This window comes from Trichogramma pretiosum, unplaced genomic scaffold (genome assembly GCF_000599845.2).
Source record: "Trichogramma pretiosum strain Unisexual culture from Peru unplaced genomic scaffold, Tpre_2.0 scaffold2, whole genome shotgun sequence".
In the NCBI taxonomy this organism is placed as follows: Eukaryota; Metazoa; Arthropoda; class Insecta; order Hymenoptera; family Trichogrammatidae; genus Trichogramma; species Trichogramma pretiosum.
The window spans coordinates 4672278-4692861 of NW_019641687.1; the positions used below are offsets into that span (position 1 = coordinate 4672278).

The window sequence follows — 20584 nt, forward strand, 5'->3', positions numbered from 1 at the left end:
GTAGGTGCTTTCTAATTATCGAATTGAAAATAAACTAACTGTTTAACACGCCTCGCGCACATAGGTATAAACTCGTAAATAACCCGGGTAACCAGTGTTTACTATCGGCATCGCTTGCGTATAGCACCTTTTTTTTTCGTCGGCTGCTGCAGCTTCCATCGGCCGATCGGATGTATCGGTTCTGTCTCTCGAGCTGAGAGAGCAAATAAAAATCCCCCCATAAACGATATAATACACACGAGAAATGCAAGTTTAAGCATTCGCTAATTACGACGTTTAGGTGCTCTCCGGCGTGCGCACTTATCACTTATGTTATACGCTTATATGCACGAGACTATAAAAGACGCGTGCAATGTGCGTATACACACATCTCGACGGCTCGAAGACACACGGTGTATATTATTTTATATATATGTACGTGCGTTTATACATACGCGAGAGAGAGAGAGAGAGAGAGAGAGAGAGAGAACTGCTTTTAAAAGGTGATACGCGCGCCTTATACGTATACGCCACTTGTGCTCTTCAAAAACCTATATACACGCGTGTATATAGCTGCACACGTGTAAAAGCCCCGGGAGATTTATTCCGACTGGCCGTTGGTGCCGTAAGTTTCATCCCTTATCGAGGCGAGTTGCGCGTATATATTTCCGTACTCGTGCGCGCGCGACGCAGCGTAAATCCCAACGTTATTATTTATTTAAATAGGCGCGAGTATCTCGCGCGCCTGCGACGACGACGACGACGACGAAGAAAATGATTTAAAACTGCTTTTAAACGCTTAGACGAGAACAAACGAAGATTATTATGGCGATGACTTTCAAGGGCCCCCATATATGCGCGTCGTTGTACGTAGTACGATGCGTGCACAAAGGGCGAGAGTAATTAATTAGCATACAAGTGCACATTACGTGGCATACATTAATGCTCCAGCCGAAAAGGAAGAAAAAAACACGTCGTCAATTGTCAAAGGCGAAATCCATTAAATATTTGCATGCTCACAGGTATATCGCATTAAACGCAAGTGAAGATATACAGAGACAGAATAAGAGAGAATGAGAGGGAGAGAGAGAGAGAGAGAGAGACAAGGAGGTGTTTATCTTTGGGAACATTATATTAACTCGCTTATAAGTATACACATCGGTGCACGTGCGTTGCGCTATCCTCGATCGTTTCGCCGCGCGCCCGTGTGTGTATATGATTATAATGTATCGTTTGTATAGTCTATCGAGCACATCAGCCGAGAGCAGGAGAGGAGAGAAGGAAGAAAAAAGCGACACACGCGAATGAAAACGATGCTATCTTTCGCCGCGCAACCCACGTGCCGCGCGCGCGAGCGAGCAATTGAGCTTATATACATGTACCTTTGCACACATATATACCTGCGTGAAAGTGTGTATGCGTGTGCGTTTGTATATGTGGTGTCTCCTAAGCGTGCGTGGCAATATATCAGACTTTTTCGCGCGCGAACACCTTTGGCCATCGTCATCGTGTCGTCGTCGTCGTCACGAGACTCAAGTGTTAATGTTATTCCGATATAGCCGAGTCTGCGTGCAGGCTGCAGCTCGCCTCGCGTCGCGAATTTATGCGTCTCCTCCGCGCGCGCGAACGCATATTAAGACGATGGAAATGCTAATTTTCCCTCTTCGCTCGAGCGCGAGGCACCCATTGACGAGCTCTACTAAGTGTACCGTGCGTCGCTGCTGCGTTAATGCACCTCGCTCAGAATTAAGAGTTAAAAATCGTCAGAAAGGGAACAAAAATGCGTGAATGATGGTCTATTTATGGGTGGATAATAAAACGTAAAACGAGGCTAGCAGACGCGCTTATCAAAAATGCCCGGCAGACGCGCTTGGACTCGATTTCCAAGTGTTATTGGGTTTTTCGTAATCGAAAAAAGAATATCGCGATGATTTGTTTTTTCGGCGATTGATAAGCCCCTCACGCTTGCGCCCTCCTGTCCAGCGCGATTTTTCCCAATCGATCGCTTCTCGATTGCTCTTCATTCAATTTTTCGACAGTGTCTCTGAAATCCTTCGACTCGATGGTGTGGATTGTAATTTCGTAAAATGGGACAACTAGGTTGGGCCGTCTGCGTTTCAATGATGACCAATTTCAGCCTGCACGTTCGAGAGCAAAAGAAAAAATGCTCCGAACTCACCAGCATCTGTAAGTACAATATAACAAAAGTAAATCCAAACTTTTGCTTAAGTTCGATAGACTAATTTTTTCGCTAACGCTCTGGTGTGCCTCAAGTCAAAAGCAACCGGAACGAGTGTCCGCCGCATTTCGACGGTAAGCACTGCTGGCCGTCGACTCCGATCGACAGTGCGGCCAAGCTGCCGTGCCCCATACCGTATTACGCCAACAGAACGTTGACTCGCGAGTGCATGCCCTCCTCGACGGTGGCGGCGGCGACGATGCACAACGACACGGCCGACGACCAGTTGCATTTGATGCGCGCCTTGTGGTCGGTGCCCGTCAATCACGACTGCGCCGTGTTGAAATCCGAGGCTGCGCGCAATGGAAACGACGCGCTCTATCTCTTTGGACTGGTTCATCACAATCCCGAAGACTTTGGAGTCGACGTGAGTAATTTGGAGCGAAGTTCCTAATTTTCGAACGCTTTGTTTATTGATTTTTTGTTTTCAGAATACGTATGTTTATCTGTCGATACTCGATCAAGTAGGGTATGCGCTATCGACATTTTTCTTGCTGGTAGCTCTTTTCATTTTCTTCAGATTCAAGTGAGTATACAGAACATTGCCTCCGCGATAATTGATTTTTCATACAAAAAATTTTATTTACGTTTACAGGCACCTTCGAGAAGACCGAGTGAAGATACACGCGAATCTTTTTGTCGCCATGCTCCTACGTAGCGTTGCGGCTCTCGTACAAAATAGCCTCTACACCTGCGAAGTTTTTTATCTGCTGCTCTTCGGCTCGTCTGAATCAACCCACGAATATGTAATTATACAATTTCTTATCAATGACTCACGCATCGCAATTAATTCGTTGGATTTTCCAGTCAAACTTTTGCCGCGCACTGGTAACCATGGGTCATTACACGGAAATCTCGATCTACACTTGGCTCTTTCTCGAGGGCTGGTACTTCTACTCTTACATATCTCGTTCTCCCTTCGATAGCATTTCGATGCGGGGCTACTACTGGATTGGCTGGGGTAACATTTTCCTCGATTCTCATTTAATTCATAAAAATGGTAATTTAGTTTTGGATTTTTTACAGGATTGCCAATCTTTTCCCTCATGCCATGGTTCATCACTTACTTGCTCAACACAACCCAGAATTATTGTTGGATCGACAGCGACGAACATATTTTCTACATTGCTGTACCAATATTGCTAATCATTATGGTAAAACTAATATTTTTGACTTATCTTCGTTACTACATTTGCATAAAAAATCGTCATATTATTTTAGATGGAATGCGGTCTTTTTCTCTACAATGTAAGATTTATGTACTTTCAAATGAAAAAAACTTACTGCAACGCAACGAGAATGATGTACTGGAAATGGATCAAGGCATCGATGATGCTCGTACCTCTTTTTGGCTCTTACAATATATTTTACGCAATTTGGCCGTGGTTTAAAAATCTCCTGATAAGATTGATATTTCTGTCATTGGCTCGATTCATATGCGCTTTTCAGGTAACAATTTTGTTTCGCCACTTTACTTTGAGCTATTAAATTTATTTTTATCACAATGCGTTATAAAAAATAATTGCAGGGATGCATAGTGTCGACTCTGTACTGCTTCACGAATCACCACGTGCGCGTCGAGCTGGAACGATTCTGGAACAACTGGAAGATAGAGCGAGAAATTTTGCGCAAGTCTCGGCTCGGCCGCAGTACGGAGGACGTGCTTCACTCGTCCCGGGAGACGATCACAGTTTCGAGATTCAATTCTTCCGATTCAATTTTGGACACTTACATCTAAAGCCCATTGCCACATAATCTATGTAAATTGATCTGCGAGCACTGTATAACGTCCATTAAAAAGAAGAAAAAAGTCCGGAATCGCGTCCATTATTCGCATATAATCCTCTCATATTAATTTGGTTAATTTGCGACGTGTCGCATATACCATAAGCGCGTTGTACATACGGTACGCGAGGCTATACGCAGCGGCAGAAAACCAGTATGTGATAGGCAAGATTATGCTCGCTTTTAGAAGTTACAAAGCAACCGCAATATATACAGAGATTATATTCTTTTGGCCACAATCGTGTGGTGCGGCGCAGCACACGTATACTATGCAAGAAATCGAGCGCAAGCAACAAGTAATTGCGTGTTTGCGAGCAAGTATAATGCTGCGTTGCAGTGCCTCGTGTGCACTGCGCTATATACATATACAGCCACACAAAAAAGGCCTGTCGATGTCGTTTCAGAGCCGCGCACCGCTACCGATGCCACTGCCACTGACGCTGTTATTATGCGCCGGCCTTTTTCGGGTGTATTATTGGCGCTGCATATATAGTGGAGTAGTATTAGTGCGCGTTCTCTAGCCTACGCTCGTATACACTAACCCCCAAATGAATACGTGGTGTAAGCGATCGCTCGACCACGATAATCCTGTAATAATGTAATGCGCAATATGATGCAGATAATGAGTCCACGCGCGCGCCAGAAGCTTTTCATATTATTACGATATTGCGCAAGTACGAGTTCGGCAGCTCGTCGCCGCTGCTGTCCGATGCGTTCGAATTTTCGTTTATTGTTCGCATTCCGCTTGACACCCATCACGCGCTGCTACGAAATAATGGACGATTATAAATTTTCTATGCGCGATTCATATTTTTCGCTCGTTTTATTCGGAGCTGTCTAGATAGCGATTAAAAACTCGTAACTGCTCGTAGAAGTATTAAAAAAAACGAGCATCGACATCGTCACTTTAACACCTTTACGAGTCACGCGTAGTGCGCCTTTAATAATCCTTTCCAGGCGTATACACAGAGGCCACTTAAGATTTAAATTGTTTTCAGGTTTATTGTAAAATAAGACGAGTTCGATCTATCTTTTAACGTTGAGAGAAACACCTTCTAATAATTATTACTTGACACGCGCACGAGAAGGGTGTTTCTTCCAAGTCCGCACCGCGTACAAACTAAAACACACTACACACACACACACATACGTGCGCATCTGTCTCGAGTAATAGGCCAAAAAAGCGCGTCACGCTCGCAAAAATGTGAAGTGAAAATCATTAAAAGAGGCCCCCGACCTTGCTTGTATACACCTATATATCGAGCCGCGTCGCGTGCTACCCCGTCATTATGTTTGCACACAAGCACACACATACACTTGCACAGACAGACGCGCAAACAAGTAGACAGCAGCAGCGGCACGATCGAGGAGGCTCTCTTTTTCGGACGTGCGCGTGTGGCCAAAAAATAGCTGTTGTTTGCGGCGTGTTTAATAGTATAAGTTGGCCTCTTGCGCCTCGATTATTCGTCTCTTTTTTCCTTCCTGTATCGATTCGCCGAAATTTTCGCGGCGGCACTGCCTTCGATTTTCTCGGGATCATCGGTGGCTCATATTGTGTAAGTTTATTGTTGTGTTTACGCTTTTCCTACAAAGGGCCGCGCGGCGCGATCGAAATTCGCACGCTCGATCGTCGCCCCGGAAATATAAGTCAATTAAATCGCGCGATGATTTTTGTTTTCGCACGACGACGACGACGACAATTCCACATTCAGTTTACGCGTTTAGGTGCAAAAATGCCACAGCATTGACACACTTACTTTCGATTGTCAGGTATATCAAACGACAAATCACGATTTTTCTTGGCTTTTAGCCCCGACTTTTGCTCACGATATTGTGAAACTCTCCTCTCGACGCGGAGTCCTTTGTCGACCCTATATATATTATTCTTAATCGTCACTGTGCTGGATACATCAGACAACGCGAATGTGTGCGAGCCTGCGTATTTGCGCGCGCGCGTGTGTGTCCGTTAGTGCGGCGCCAGTCTCTCTATTGATTGATCAATCACACCCGTTTCGCTGAGCATATCACGCGCCGGCCTCTTGGACTTTGATACGCGAGCCTTTATACTGCCATACGGATTATTGTGCAGAAACTAGTCGGCTTAAATTTTTATCGATATTTATACACGCGCTTTAATTAATGTCACGCGCACGACTGAATCAATTTTTCGATTTGCCGAACCATTTGTTACACGCGCCCCACGGGGAGATTCGGATCTTTGCGCATTTTTACGGTTTAATTACAAATCGTTAACAGTCGCATTTTTCTCTTCTGTTTAGTTTTGACGTGATTAATGAGCCGAGACGAATGTCGCGAAGCTTAGCATCGATTTTTGGTTGAAACAGTTCGTAGTTTCGAGGGTGAACAAACTTTTTTAGTCGGAACTAAAAAATAACGCTGCTCGCTCCAACACCTGCAACGCGCAACACCTCCCATAGAAAAAAAGATCAGCAGCAGCAGCGGCGGCTAGCAGATAATTCTTAGAATTAACGACCCTTTGCGAAGCTGCTAATGAAAAATGAATAAGGTGCTAAGCTTGCGATATACGAAGGGTCACCCTCCTGGTATAGGCCTACAACGCGCCGATCGAACCAATAATTGATTAAAATCAATGTGATCCATAATTTTTGTCTGTCGGCTCGAGCCGACCGATAGTAAAGAAGAGGACGAACGTGCACGGCACTCACCACAAGTTGAAATCAAATTACACAATCGTGTGCTGGCGCATCTGCCACCCACGCACACGAGCCCAGCTCGTTACGCGGTAAAACGTATGTACGCGGCTAATACAACCGAGAGGGTCGGCGAACTGTTTCATATATAGTCTCGTTTATAATGGCTGCAGTAGTGAGCGCAGTCCAGCGAAATTGATTCCGTCTCGTTGTTTCTTTCTTTTTTTTTTTTTAGTTGCGGTCGCCGGCAACGGTTCGCAAGTGCTCTAATTTGCATTAGCCTAAGTAAACAATTTTTCCGTCGCGCAAGTGAATTGTGCGGTCGAATTTTCATAAACGTTTTTTTCCCTCTGCTGTTTCGTGCCGCGCTTTCATTTATGTATATTCACGACGATGATTCAGTGCGCAGCTCTCCTATAATATGTGTACATAAGAGGAAGCTCGCGCGCAGATTGAGCCCTTCGCGTTTATGCTCGGCGCTATACGGTATATATTTATCCGCCCACGAAAAGATTTCACCGAACGGGACTGTATGTTTATATACAAAAACGTATGAAATTAGGTCGCCTAACAGCGCTCGATCAAATCATATTTATCCCATTTAGAAAATACGCAGGTTAATATTGACAATATTGCATACATGGATGCATATAGACGTGAATTTTGTTTAGCATCGGTAACGGAAACGAGCGTTTTTATACGATTGCTATCTGATCGATCGGCGATGCGGGGGTGTCTTTCAACTCTTAACGGAAACTTTTACCCGTCGTCGTCGTCGTCGCATCTAAATTTTTGAGAAGCATCGACAGGTATTTTCGTGATTTTCGTGCAGGATGTGACCGAGTTTTTTCTGTATACACACAGGAAGCTGAGAATTTCGGTGCATTCAGTTATTTTTATATTATATTATACATTATCCGCGAGGACGCACAGTTACACGGAACCTGAAATATGTGTTTTATTACGATATCGATCGATTCTCACCGCATTCCCACAAACTTATCGCGCCTATAACCGGAGTTTACAAAATAAAAATAAAAAATGATTCATTGTCCCGCGCGAGCAGCCGATATAAATAAGTTATATACTATTGATAATTGACGATATATCTGTATACAGCTACGAAGCTGTATATATACTGCGGTGCTCGTGCGCCGGTGCAACTTAGTCATTCGCGGCACGTTTTCCGTCATACACATTTACCGCCGATTGGATATAATACCTGTCGTTATGTGTCGCTCAAAGGAGAGGGACAAGTTTTCTGCGCGAAAGAGACAGTACTGCTGCGGCGTTGCACACACACAGTGACACATACGCAAGCGTATTTATCGAGAGAGAGAGAGAGAGAGAGAGAGAGAGAGAGATAATTACGGCCTATCGCGTCAACCAATCGGCTCGCAAGCTCCGCCCAATCAAAGAGTGCCTCGACAAACGTCGCGACAGCTCGGCTCTTAGCTCGAGCTTGTGTACACGTATATTCGCGCGATTTTGTAAGAAAATTCAAGGTGTGGATATGATTGATTGATATATGGCCGATTCAATTCGTCGTGAAGTGACCACAGGATATATATAAACCTTTTATAAACGCGGCTCGATCGGTGCGCCGAGCTATATTGCCAGCCAATTCGAATATATATGCGGAGTCAATTACTTGCGATCTCGCGTACATACATAATATATAAACGCTGAATATAATCATCGGGACACGAGTTTTGAAAACGTCCGAATCCATCATTTTCTCTAATATACATATAATATTGCGTGCGCGCTGCATCGAGTGTATACACAATAAAAATTAAATCGATAAGCAATGTCCTGTTTGAACTAATATTTAAACATACCGAGAGACATTGACATATCAAACCTATATCCTATATAATATGCAGCTGCGCTTTTATAATGTATACATTTCTATTTCTCGCTCAATAACGCACGGACGTACACCGTTGCTCCACGCGGCGTTAAATGTATAATACACGTGTATATGCGTATATATACGTTGCGCACAGTCAAGTGAAAGCAAAAGGTGCAAACGGTTGCGATCGCATAAATCACACATTTCACCTGATAAATCGAAATAATCCTAACAGTGCTACGAGCGAACTCTATTGACGAAGAAGTTTGGAGACGAGACAGGCCGAAAAACTCTTTTTTCACGATACGTATCCCGTCACTTGCCATTCGATACATCGCCGCCGATCCGTCGCTACACCTGCGATCTAACGGGAATACGAATATCCCGGAAAAGCTCACGTGTCAGATTGTTGATCTAGTCTTGCGCGTGGGCGGCAGCAGCAGCAGCAGCAGCAGTATCGGCGGACGTTCTATTCCATGCACCGCGCCACCGACGTCCGGACAGTGTACACGAGTGAAAAGGAAGACATCTCAACGCGGGAGGAAGAGAATGCGCACATGTCTTAACGTCGGTGCGGTCTCCTATTGACAATAGATTGATTCGAGATACGACGACTGGCGGTCATTATGTCATTTTGAGTGGTCTAATAAGATTCGCTTCTTCAAATTATATACAACGACACATGTATGGCTATGGAATTACATGTATGGATACTAATAGTGCATGTTTCAACATGTTTTTGGTTTCAATTGACATGTGTACAGCGTCGATAATCTTGGAATGATGATGTGTGCTTTAGAAGCAATATAAAACCAAAACAATTATACATGACTGTGAAAAATGAAACCTGCAGTTGGTGCCTCAGTTTTTCTTCGTTTTAAAAGAAACATCATTTGCAGCACCAAAGACAGAGTGAAACAGTAATGATACGATTTTTTCTTCGTCTATTTTACTTCCATATCAAAGTTTTATTTTATCTCGTGTACGTATGTTGAATTGTTGCATCTAGAAACACGAATGTTTAAACAAAATACCGGGTAATACGACTCAATAGAGCTAACCAGAATTAAAAAATAATATTTACATAATTCGCGGTCGCGAGAGGAAAAAGAGGCGATTACAAGGCGTATTGTTAATATTTATAAAACAAGGTCACACTTCTGAGGATGGCCAAATGCAGCCCCAGTATGTCTCTTATTTCTTTCGGTAAGTGTGCAGTACACGCATATATGTGCGGTGTAGGAGCTGCAGCGGAATGCAGAGTAAGCGACATTCGATTTAATCTCTTTCTCCGCTGCAGAGAGAGAGAGAGATGATGCTCGCACGTGGCCCGAGCGCGCCCAACGAGTGTAACTCGAGTTTATATAAATGAAACCTTAACTTGTGCGTAAGTATATGTGCATTGCAAATCGAGCGCGTTTAATGTTTTACTCTCTTATTTTTGCGTCAAAAACAAAACGCGCGAGCGAGCGAGCGCACGGCTGTTACATGTTCAGCGCAATCAAAGGTTTCGAATGACTCCTTTTTGCGAAACCAGCTGCTGTTACTGCGACTGCTGCTGGTCACTCTTTACGAGATGGGTTCGGGAGCTTTGTTGCGACGTGCCGAGTTTGAGGAGAATATTTTTACACATTTTACACAAACAGACTATCAAACATAATTGTTGAAACTCTGGACATTTTGTAGGCTATTTTAAATGCTTGATCATTGGAAGTATATTAAAAATATAATATCATCGGAAAATAATTGTATAGTTATGAATTGTTAGAAGTGAATTGGCATTTATTTTTAGCATTCAGAATCCAATTTTATATACCCTACAACAATTTTTTTGCCACTTGGGGATTTACGATACTCCATCTGTCGATGAAAACATAAAGCTCATAATCAAACATACAACCTTTAATATTGATATAAAATCCTCTCTCAAAAAAGTGATGACCTGATCGGGTCATCTTAAAAAACCCAAGGCGTTATTCGTCCTTCAATGAGGATATGTTTGGTTCACACTCAATTAGTGGCAGATTGGAAAAAGTGCCACCCCCACGCAAAATTTCATTTATTACTTAGGTAATTCTAAAGGTTTAACTAGTTTTAATGAAATTTAGAAAACATTTTTTTGCGCAAATTAAATTATTAAATGGTTCGATAAATAAATTATTGAATGATTTTTTCTGATAGAACATATTGTTAGTAACTATCACCTCTCTCGTAGAGAAAATAATCAATCTCTCAGCAAATTTATCTGAATCTTTCACTAACGCGTGTTTAATAAATTCGGTGCCGCTTATAATTTCTTAAGGTTTATTAAAAATCCAGTACTGAATGCTTGACCTTATTCACAGTTTATATTATAAGAGCTTCAAAAACCAAATAGCCAAAAAATTTATTAAGAGTAATTATTCACAACGTCAGTGTATAAATCTGTAATGATAATTGAACGCTCGAAGCTCAAGAAATGCATAATCATAAAGGCATGATTTTTATTGAAATTTTAGGAAAACATACACTCTAAACCCAAAAAAGTAACTTTTGAGGTTCGAAAGTTACTCTTTTGGGTTTAGAGTGTATGTATATTTACAATTGTCAATAATTATTTCTTCATCTTCTATTTATGGCAAGCAAAATCTTTGCGACTTTCGTGGATAATTTTTTGGTGTTTGAGCAAATGTGCTTTTTGTGCAAATTTCTTCTCGCACCAGTCGCATACGAAATCTTTCCGACCTTCATGGATTGTCTTTAGATGGCAAAGCAAATTCGATTTTCGTCCAAATTTCTTTTCGCACTTGTCGCATGCGAAATCTTTGAGAACTTCATGGACTGCCCTTTGATGGAATATCAAATGCCCTTTTTGCCCGAATACCTTCTCGCACCTGTCGCATGCGTAATCTCTCCGACTTTCATGCACTGTCCTCTGATGAAAGAGCAAATTTGATTTTGTACAAAATTTTTTCTCGCATTTGTCACATCCGTAATCCTTGTGATTTTCACGAGCTGTCTTCTGGTGCTTAAACAAATCTGATTTTAGTATAAATTTTTTTTCGCATTTTTCACATGAGTAATCTTTGCGACTGTCGTGTACTATCATTTTGTGGTAAATTAAGCTCATTTTATTCGTAAATTTCTTCTCACACTTGTTACATGCAAAATCTTTCCGACCTTCGTGAACTGTCTGTATGTGTATGAACACAATCTTTTTTGTTGTAAATTTCTTTTCGCACTTGTCGCATGCGAAATCTTTGAGACCTTCATGGACTGTTTTTTTGTGTCTGATCAAAGTGCTTGGATCCCCGAATTTCTTCTCGCACTTGTCACATGCAAAATCTTTCCGACCTTCGTGAACTGTCTGTATGTGTATGAACATACTATGTTTTGTTGTAAATTTCTTTTCGCACTTGTCGCATGCGAAATCTTTTCGACCTTCATGGACTGTTTTTTTGTGTCTGATCAAAGTGCTTGGATCCCCGAATTTCTTCTCGCACTTGTCACATGCAAAATCTTTCCGACCTTCGTGAACTGTCTGTATGTGTATGAACATACTCTGTTTTGTTGTAAATTTCTTTTCGCACTTGTAGCATGCGAAATCTATTTGATTTTCGTGTACTGTCCTTTGGTGCTTTAAAAAATCCAATTTTCGTCTAAATTTTTTTTCGCACTTATCGCATGCAAAATCTTTCCGGCCTTCGTGAACTGTCTGTATGTGTATGAACACACTCTGTTTCGTTGTAAATTTCCTTTCGCACTTGTCGCATGCGAAATATTTTTGATTTTCATGTACTGTCCTTTGGTGCTTTAAAAAATCCAATTTTCGTCTAAATTTTTTTTCGCACTTATCGCATGCGTAATCTTTGCGACCCTCGTGAACTGTCTTTATGTGTAAAAGCAAACTCTGTTTATTTACAAATCTTTTCGCGCACTTTTCACATAAGTAATCTTTGAAAACTTCGTGGAATATTCTTCTGTGTTTGAGTAAAGTTGATTTGTTTTCAAATTTCCTCTCGCACTTGTTGCATGTGAAATCATCGCGATTTTCATGTACTAATTTTTGGTGCGTAAGCAAGCTCGATTTTTTCACAAATTTCTTCTCACACTTATCACATGCAAAATCTTTGTGGCTTTTGTGCATTGATATTAGGTGTCTACTTAGATGACTTCGGAACTCAAATTTCTGTTCGCAATTGACGCATGCAAAATCGTTTTGTTTATTGTGAATTGTATTTCGGTGTGCTATCATGCTTAATTCTTGGGTAAATGCCTTCTGGCAAATATCACAAATGTATTTTTTGTCGTCTGAAACAACAACGTCATGTTTACTTACATTGTCTTTCGAGACCACTTCCTCGGATTTATTCTCACTTTTATCCATGATGGTACTTAAATTAAACGATGGATTCTATTTAGTGCCACAGAAATCATACGAGTAAAATTTATCTTACGGTATTATGTCTTGTTTAATTAAATTGAAAAAGACAAGATTCAAACTAATTCATGTTTACTATAAACATGACCAGCGTGCCGAGAGTACGGTGTCAAATTCGTTTATTATCATATTGTTTACAATTAAGTTACCGATTTATCTGTTTATGGGCTAAGCCATAGTTAGCGTGATGGCCAAAAAAATTTTTTTTCTCAAATTATGTACTTTTGAAGAGTACATTGAAAAGTGAAAATCCTGAAAGTTTCAGCCCTCTAGGTTCAACCCTATTGGATTTTCAGGGTCTTAAGGTTGAATTTTCTTTTTCTGCTGATATTTTGCTTGCAATTCTGATTTTCTTGGGTTAATATGAAAAAATTGTTGAATGTTTTTAATGTTTTTAATATAAAATTTAATGTAAAATTTAATGTAAAATTTGATGTAGAATTCAAATTTGTACTTAAAAATCATAATCATAAGTTTAATTCCCACTAAAATGAAATTTGCATGCATTAATCATATAACTGTACTAAAATAAACATGTTCGTATCCTTCGATTATGCCCATATTGTAATATGTTCATCGATACACCAAATACAACTTCTGATAAATTTTGGTTATCGGCAGACAAACAGAATTCATTATTGACCTAATCGAAGGATACGAACATGTTTATTTTTGTACAGTTATATGATTAATGCATGAAAATGTAATTTTAGTGGGAATTCAACTTATGATTATGATTTTTAAGTACAAATTTGAATTATACATCAAATTTTACATTAAAAACCATGATTCAACAATTTTTTCATATTAACCCAAGAAAATCAGAATTGCAAGCAAAATATCAGCAGAAAAAGAAAATTCAACTTTAAGACCCTGAAAATCCAATAGGGTTGGACCTAGAGAGCTGAAACTTTCAGGGTTTTCACTTTTCAATGTACTCTTCAAAAGTACATAATTTGAGAAAAATACTATTTCTTACACGGGTGAAAAATGAAACACCCTCATACACGTGATATGACGCCTCGGCTTCGCTTCGGCATGCGGACGTTTCATTTCTCCCCCTTGTAAGAAAATCTACTATACTTTCGCCGTACGCGTAGCCTAGAAAAAGAAGGACATTTGCCCACTTCTGCGCGCCCGACAGATGCAGCGGTTGCTATGGCCAGTTCAGCCTAACAACTTAATATTTATAATTTTATCGGCCATATCACTTAGCGTACAATTGGTCGAAGACACATCAATACGTAGAGATCAATACGTGTTATAATAATTACGTGATAAGAATTATGCAAAGTCCTGAAATATCATTCGCGCATGATGGTATGTCTACGGACGAGAAAGAATGTTGTGTGTAACTTGTTACAAATCAAAATGAAAAAATGTTTTTTATATTAATGTTATTGATGCTCGCCCCNCCCCCCCCCCGACCAGCATCACGAGCGAAGCGAGTGATGCTAATGTCGGGGCGAGCATCAAAATTCGAAGTTTAATTACAGAGTCATATGTTAAAGTTTAGTATGACTCGCTACGCTCACAATGCTAAAAGTAAAGGAAAAAAAGTCGCAGCACATGTAACTGATTTCATGTCAAAGTCAATTATAACCATAACCGCTTTGTTTTCTGCACAATCAGACGGCAAATCAAGACCTCGATACGAAATAAAAAACAAATGCAAGTCCTTATGTGCATTGAGATCTTGAATTTATTTTTATATTTTGAATTTATTTGAATAATTTTATGAAAACTTTTGCGCGGGGATGGAAAAAAAATACTATTTCTTACACGGGTGAAAAATGAAACACCCTCATACTCGTGATATGACGCCTCGGCTCCACCTCGGCGCCATTATCATGCGGAAGTTTAATTTCTCCCCCTTGTAAGAAAATCTACTATTGCACATGTACAATTTCATTCCAAAATTTTCCGCCCCCACGTTATGCTGTGCTTGGCGTGCCACATATTCCGCCACTGCACGCAATGGGAAAAGTGCCAGTATATACCTCAAGTACCCATCAATGTATTAATATGTATTTACCTATATTTATGAAGATTTGTGTTTTAATTCATAAAAAGTAAACAAAGTGTAACATGTGCGATAAAAGTTAGGTCTTCGATTTGGTATCTAGTCATTGTAATTAATAACCTGTCACAAATCCATCACTTTCATAACTGCTGAAATATTTAAAAAAATTATTTCCACGAAGAAATTTCGCATGTACAGACCGAGTGCACATACATGCGTCAGAAATTGAAACATCAGAATCGGTTATCGATCGTCAGTCCATATACATACGCTTCATTATTAATGACGAGCGTCAAACAACCACACCCAAAATGTCGCGCCGGTGCGGCAAGCACGCAAAAATCGAAAAACAATACCGCGCGCAAGTCAAGAACAGCGAATCTTTGTGTAAGAAAATTACAGCAGGCCATATCCTCGCTTTATGAGCTTTCACTACTCGAGATGTCGCAGCTTTTTTCTTCTCTCTCTTTCTCCATTTTCGAGACTCAAAGGGACATTAATAACCGAGCGCGAATCGAGTTTCCTACGCTCACGGACGCAGCTCGCAGACGCAAAAACACACATTCGAATCCTTTTCGTTTGTATGGGCGAGGCGTTTTGAGTGCGTACGTGCAGCATTGCCATAAACAACGCGATCGTCCTACACAACCTCACCTGTCGTGCCAATTGCAAAATCACGCGACGTTTGCTGCTGCTGCTGCTGCTGCTGCTGCTGCTGCGGCGGCGGCGATGTTTTACATATTCCAGAGCTCTTGGAGTCGGAGCGCGATCGCTTTTTACGCCTTCTTCTTTCATCAGAAAACGCTGGTAATGAATGACGAACGGCGCGCAGAAAGAAATTTTTTACGGTCTCGAATTATTTTTCGTAAAGTATTTATGTGTGCGCGCGCGCATGTGTACTTTGAAAAATAATTCGTTCTGCGCTGCGACGTGCCAAAGCAGCAACGTTGAATTTCCGTCAAGTCACGCTTTGAAAAAAGCAGGTGCTGCGGCTTCTCTTTTTCTCCCTCGTTTCGTCTATGCTCGCCAAAACGCATACGCGTAAATGTATTATACGCGTGTGTGTATGCCAAAGTCAATATTTAACCGATCGGTTGTACGCCACTGTTGTGATTTTAAAATTGGCAGGTGTTAAAACTGCGCGACTAGCGCCAAGCGCCAAGCTCGATCATTTCGGCAGGACGTGGATGATTAACGCACGAAACGAGGAAACGTTTATTGTAAATCGAAAAGAGTATCAATCATTTGACGAGCCTGTCGCTTTAACTGCTTTGTAACTGCTCGATGATTTCATAAAAAATAAAATAAGCCTCGTCCACGAGACGTCGAGTTTTTTTCTACACTTCCGTACGAGGCAGAAATTTTAATCAAAGAAAAGTAATATTTTCAATTTCACTCGAAGACAATCTTGCTCGCCACGATGCTACGGACAAACCACTACTACTGCCCCTTGCGGCTGCACATTAGTCAAACAATTAAGCGTTTGCAATGAAACGTGTCACATAAATTAAATGTGCGGCTCGGCACGCACCCGGCGCATATAATAATGCTTAACAGTGAGGTATATATAATTTAAAATGTAATTACTTGGGTGCAAAATGGACGCCTCAATTTTTCATGTAAACTTTTAAGGGCTTCCTTTTTACAAAGCGAAAAAATTGGTCATTTCAATTGTTTCATATTATATATAAGCGACTTTTGATTGTACTTTGCGCGTCTTAGGACATAATTTAATTTAAAAATTTTTCTATTGTTATAAATATCATTTATATAAATAAGTTGTAAATTATTTTACAAATATAATCCAAAAAATGGATTTCAATTTTTTCAATCCCATCTCAACACTTTATTCAGAGAAAAAATATTTTGATGAATGTTCCAAAATGGCAAGGGTTCATGAAAATGAATTCTCTGATCGTATCGATTATCAGACACCTAAGCGTAGCTTCTTCGATCGTATTCGATTCATGTATATATTTAAATTTATTGGATAATCGTCTGTAACTTGCCACTTGCAGAATTATATGTTTCATGATATTCGCCACCTAGCGGTTGCAATCAGCTTCATTTACGATGGAAATTTCATCCAATTTTAATGCAGTTTCGGGGAAAAAATTATCAGTTCTGGAGCGTTAATTTTCAATATTACTTTTTACAGTTAAAGAAATAATTAATTTTTGTTCCATTTATTGTTACATGGAAAATTATATTTGGAATAAAAATTGTATACTTTTTATATTGTTTTTATGTATATCTTGCTATGTTTTTCCTTCATTCGCCCATTTTTTAATAATTATGTGCAGTGATAACTCATACAAATGCTTCTGTAAAATGATCATAAGCAGTATTTATGTTATGTTCGGTTAAAATTATAATTGAACGTGCAACACTAACAATAATTTTTGAGAAATTAAAGAGCCAGTTGCCTAATGACGAAATATTGGTCATATCATTAATTTGGGCCCTGTTACGATACTTCTCGTAAAATAAACAACCCATTCAATACGATGTTCTATTTGTCTGAGATATATAATAAGATTGTGCGACTTAATTTCTCCTGCGAAATAAGAGGTCCCCCTTATAACTGATTAACGTAACGACACTATTTACCTGCAGTATCGTTAAAGTACAATACTGTATTCATAAAATTAAATTGTGTATCTGGCGCGAATGTACGTAAAACGCAAGTACAAATTGATATTTATCGAGGGTGCATATCGTCACCCGTAACAGTGGCCGAGAGTGTACTCACACCGAATTTTGAGCAGCTAATTTAGAGACAACAACACGCGTGGAAATTGAGTGGAGGCATAATAGAGAAAAGAAAATAATACCCTTGGATAAATAAAAGAATTATACAATTTATTCCATCTTGTACTTTTTATTTTCAAAGCTATATTTATTCAAAATTTCTAAATTAGTCAAAGCGATTTACCCTGATTTTATTTCTTTTTTCATCGAATACTTCTATAAATGACGCTTTTTTGTTCCACTAAACATTACTAAATTAGATAGAAACAAATAATTTATGTAAAATTTAAGCCTCTGTAACATAAATGATTATCATGAAAATGAAAATGAAAAATCAATACTTTCTTTTATGATGCTTAACACGCATAAACGTATATTATACTTTTGACGTTACACACGCAAAGAGAGTTTGTGTATGATAAGTGTAAGCTCGAGTAGAACAAGCAAAGCAGCGAAAGAGAGAGCAAGCCGCAGTTGACAGATCAAGAACAATAAGAGATTCTAAACTTGCAGACAAATTAGTCACTCTCTGTCTCTTCTAAGTGTCAAGTGAACGCGTATGCATACACGCTCGTGTATCCGTTTGATACATGCGAGGCGCAAAAAGTGCGTAGGCAAAACGCGACTTTGCCGCGCCATTTACTTGGCGCCACATTCATTCATGACTCTAAGCCGGTTGTGTGTTGTGTGCATTTTCATACATTTTAGTTATGGAAAAACCCTTAATTTTCTCTTCGCGCAAAGCTCTACATCATATTAGAATCACGCGATTCAAGATTTTCTGGAAATATGCTCTTAAATCAAAGAGATTAAAATCTCATAAATATCATTTGGTTCAACAAGTAATTTTGCTTTATTTAAGCTTACAGAAAAAATTAATAATAATATGAAAAATCCGTATAAGAGCTAAGAAAATTGGAGCTGGGAATGAGTTTTTAGAATTTTTCCAAAACTTATCAATAAAAAACAATGAAAAATATGACAATTAAAAAGAGCATGAGCTATTGTTGAATCTTAATGAATAACTAATTTTGTAAAATCAAACTTCTGTATTATAAGACAAATCTGAGTGCTACAAAATATATTCGATAATTATCCGAACCATACGCAAGGCGCCCCTACCAACTGCAACCCGGCTCGCTCGAAAGTGCTCTAAAATATACAAGCTGCATAGAGTAGGCGCTCTCGCCTTGTGCATGAAATACATGCATGAAATTTTCAATAAAGTATTTGCTTTTTGCGGCTCTCCCCTCGTCGATTAAGAAATTCCACTTGGCATTCAAAGCAACATCTTACTCTTGGGTTTGAAGTATCACTTTTGTATTCCAAAAAAAGCGGCAAACACATCACGCGCTCGCGCACAAGTGAATTCGGTATCGCAGAAAACATGCTCACCACTTAAAAGTTATTTAAACGACCCGTTGATAAGGCAATTTAGTTCTCTTAGCAGGCCGTAGTAGTCCAGCCGGCGCAGCGCGGAATAATTATAATATTCGCCGTGCTCCAAGGGATCGAGCTGCTGCTGGACCCTGTGCGAAGTTGACGCACTCCGCGAGCGCCCGATGAATATTCAATGCGCGTCCGCGCTCACGCAAGGTGCGTAATCATTGACACGCCGACTTTTAGAGCTTATAAATGCACACACGAGGCGCACAAAGTGCTTAAAATGATGGGGCTAAAAAAGAGTGCGCGCACGCGAAATAAACTCTTTTTCTACCCGCAAGTCTAGATAATTTAAAGTTGTTAAAATATAACTGGCCGTGTATGTGTGTAAGATGCTGGCGCTTCGAGACGACGACGCGGGCGACGAAAAATAAGAAAATACGTGCGTGCGCATAGGTGCGCGAGAGAGCGTGAGGAGAGCGAGCTTATCGTCGACACCTCGAGCGACCCGATGATTCACGGCCTTTAAGAAGGTGTCACCGGGCTTGCGCCTGTATGAATAAAACAAAACTCATTACCTTAAAGGAATTATTACGCCTCGGCCGAGCTCTCCGGCTCTTTACCTCGAACCTACGCATTTATTCATAACACATCGCGCCGCGCGTGCTATCGGTCGAAGGTATTTTATTTAACACTGAAACGCGCGCGCGCACTGCCGCATAACTGAACCATAAATTTCGATGAGAATTGCATTTTACACACTGACACTTTTCTTGTTGTGCGCTAGCGATTGTTGTGCGCGTATTCTTATCTTGCCTGTATTGCGTCGTTCTTTTGAAACTCAACGCAGTTTTCTAATATCTATTGGCGCGTAACGGTTCTTACAATTGAGACGTTATTTATTATTATTAATGTATCGTAACTTACTTGGACACGATGTATGAGAGATCGTCAGAAAAATTAGTTTGAAAATAAAAAGTAACTATTTCTATAAAAATTAATATATTTCTATATAAATAATAATGCGATGTCCTGTAAGTAAACATCGATTTTTTTAGTTACAATCTTTAAATAATGTCGACTTACTTTTTATCTCTCTGCGGTAACTGTATTCGTGCTAATAAAAACAGGCTTTTTCAAATTGAAGAAATCTATTATATCAACCGCGAGTAAGCTTATTCATGTAAGTTAAATAAAAAATTTTATTACCCTTTCAGTCCTTTCAATCATAATATTTAATTTAATTTAATTGCACTATATGATTGGTGTATACTTTTATTTAGTTGATAAAAACGGAAACTGCATTATATTGTCCATAATGAAATGGTAGAGGCGCTCATCAATTTTTAGAGTGATTCATTATTGTTAGAAATCTACAGAAGAGTGTTTAAATGCAGTTGCTGGTGGTCAGTTTTTCAGTTTTTATATGTTTTTATTATGATGGTGTAATACATTTGCGTGCTCAGCACGTCTTAAA

General features: G+C 39.9%; 1 protein-coding gene across 1 annotated transcript; it reads left to right on the forward strand.

The window, feature by feature from the left end:
• Positions 1-2066: 2066 nt before the first annotated feature.
• On the forward strand, positions 2067-3956 carry LOC106658547 (vasoactive intestinal polypeptide receptor 1-like). Its single transcript, XM_014380550.1, has 8 exons — positions 2067-2166; positions 2254-2585; positions 2650-2744; positions 2814-2964; positions 3026-3179; positions 3245-3372; positions 3440-3667; positions 3747-3956. The coding sequence occupies exons 1-8, from the start codon at positions 2067-2069 to the stop codon at positions 3954-3956; spliced, it is 1398 nt and encodes a 465-aa protein (XP_014236036.1).
• The last annotated feature ends 16628 nt before the right edge of the window (positions 3957-20584 follow it).

Coding starts and splice junctions, on each gene's coding strand:
- LOC106658547 (XM_014380550.1), top strand. CDS start 2,067: ATGGGACAACTAGGTTGGGCCGTCTGCGTTTCAATGATGACCAATTTC. Junction 2,965..3,025: donor CTGAATCAACCCACGAATAT/GTAATTATACAA, acceptor TGGATTTTCCAG/TCAAACTTTTGCCGCGCACT. Junction 3,373..3,439: donor CAATATTGCTAATCATTATG/GTAAAACTAATA, acceptor ATATTATTTTAG/ATGGAATGCGGTCTTTTTCT.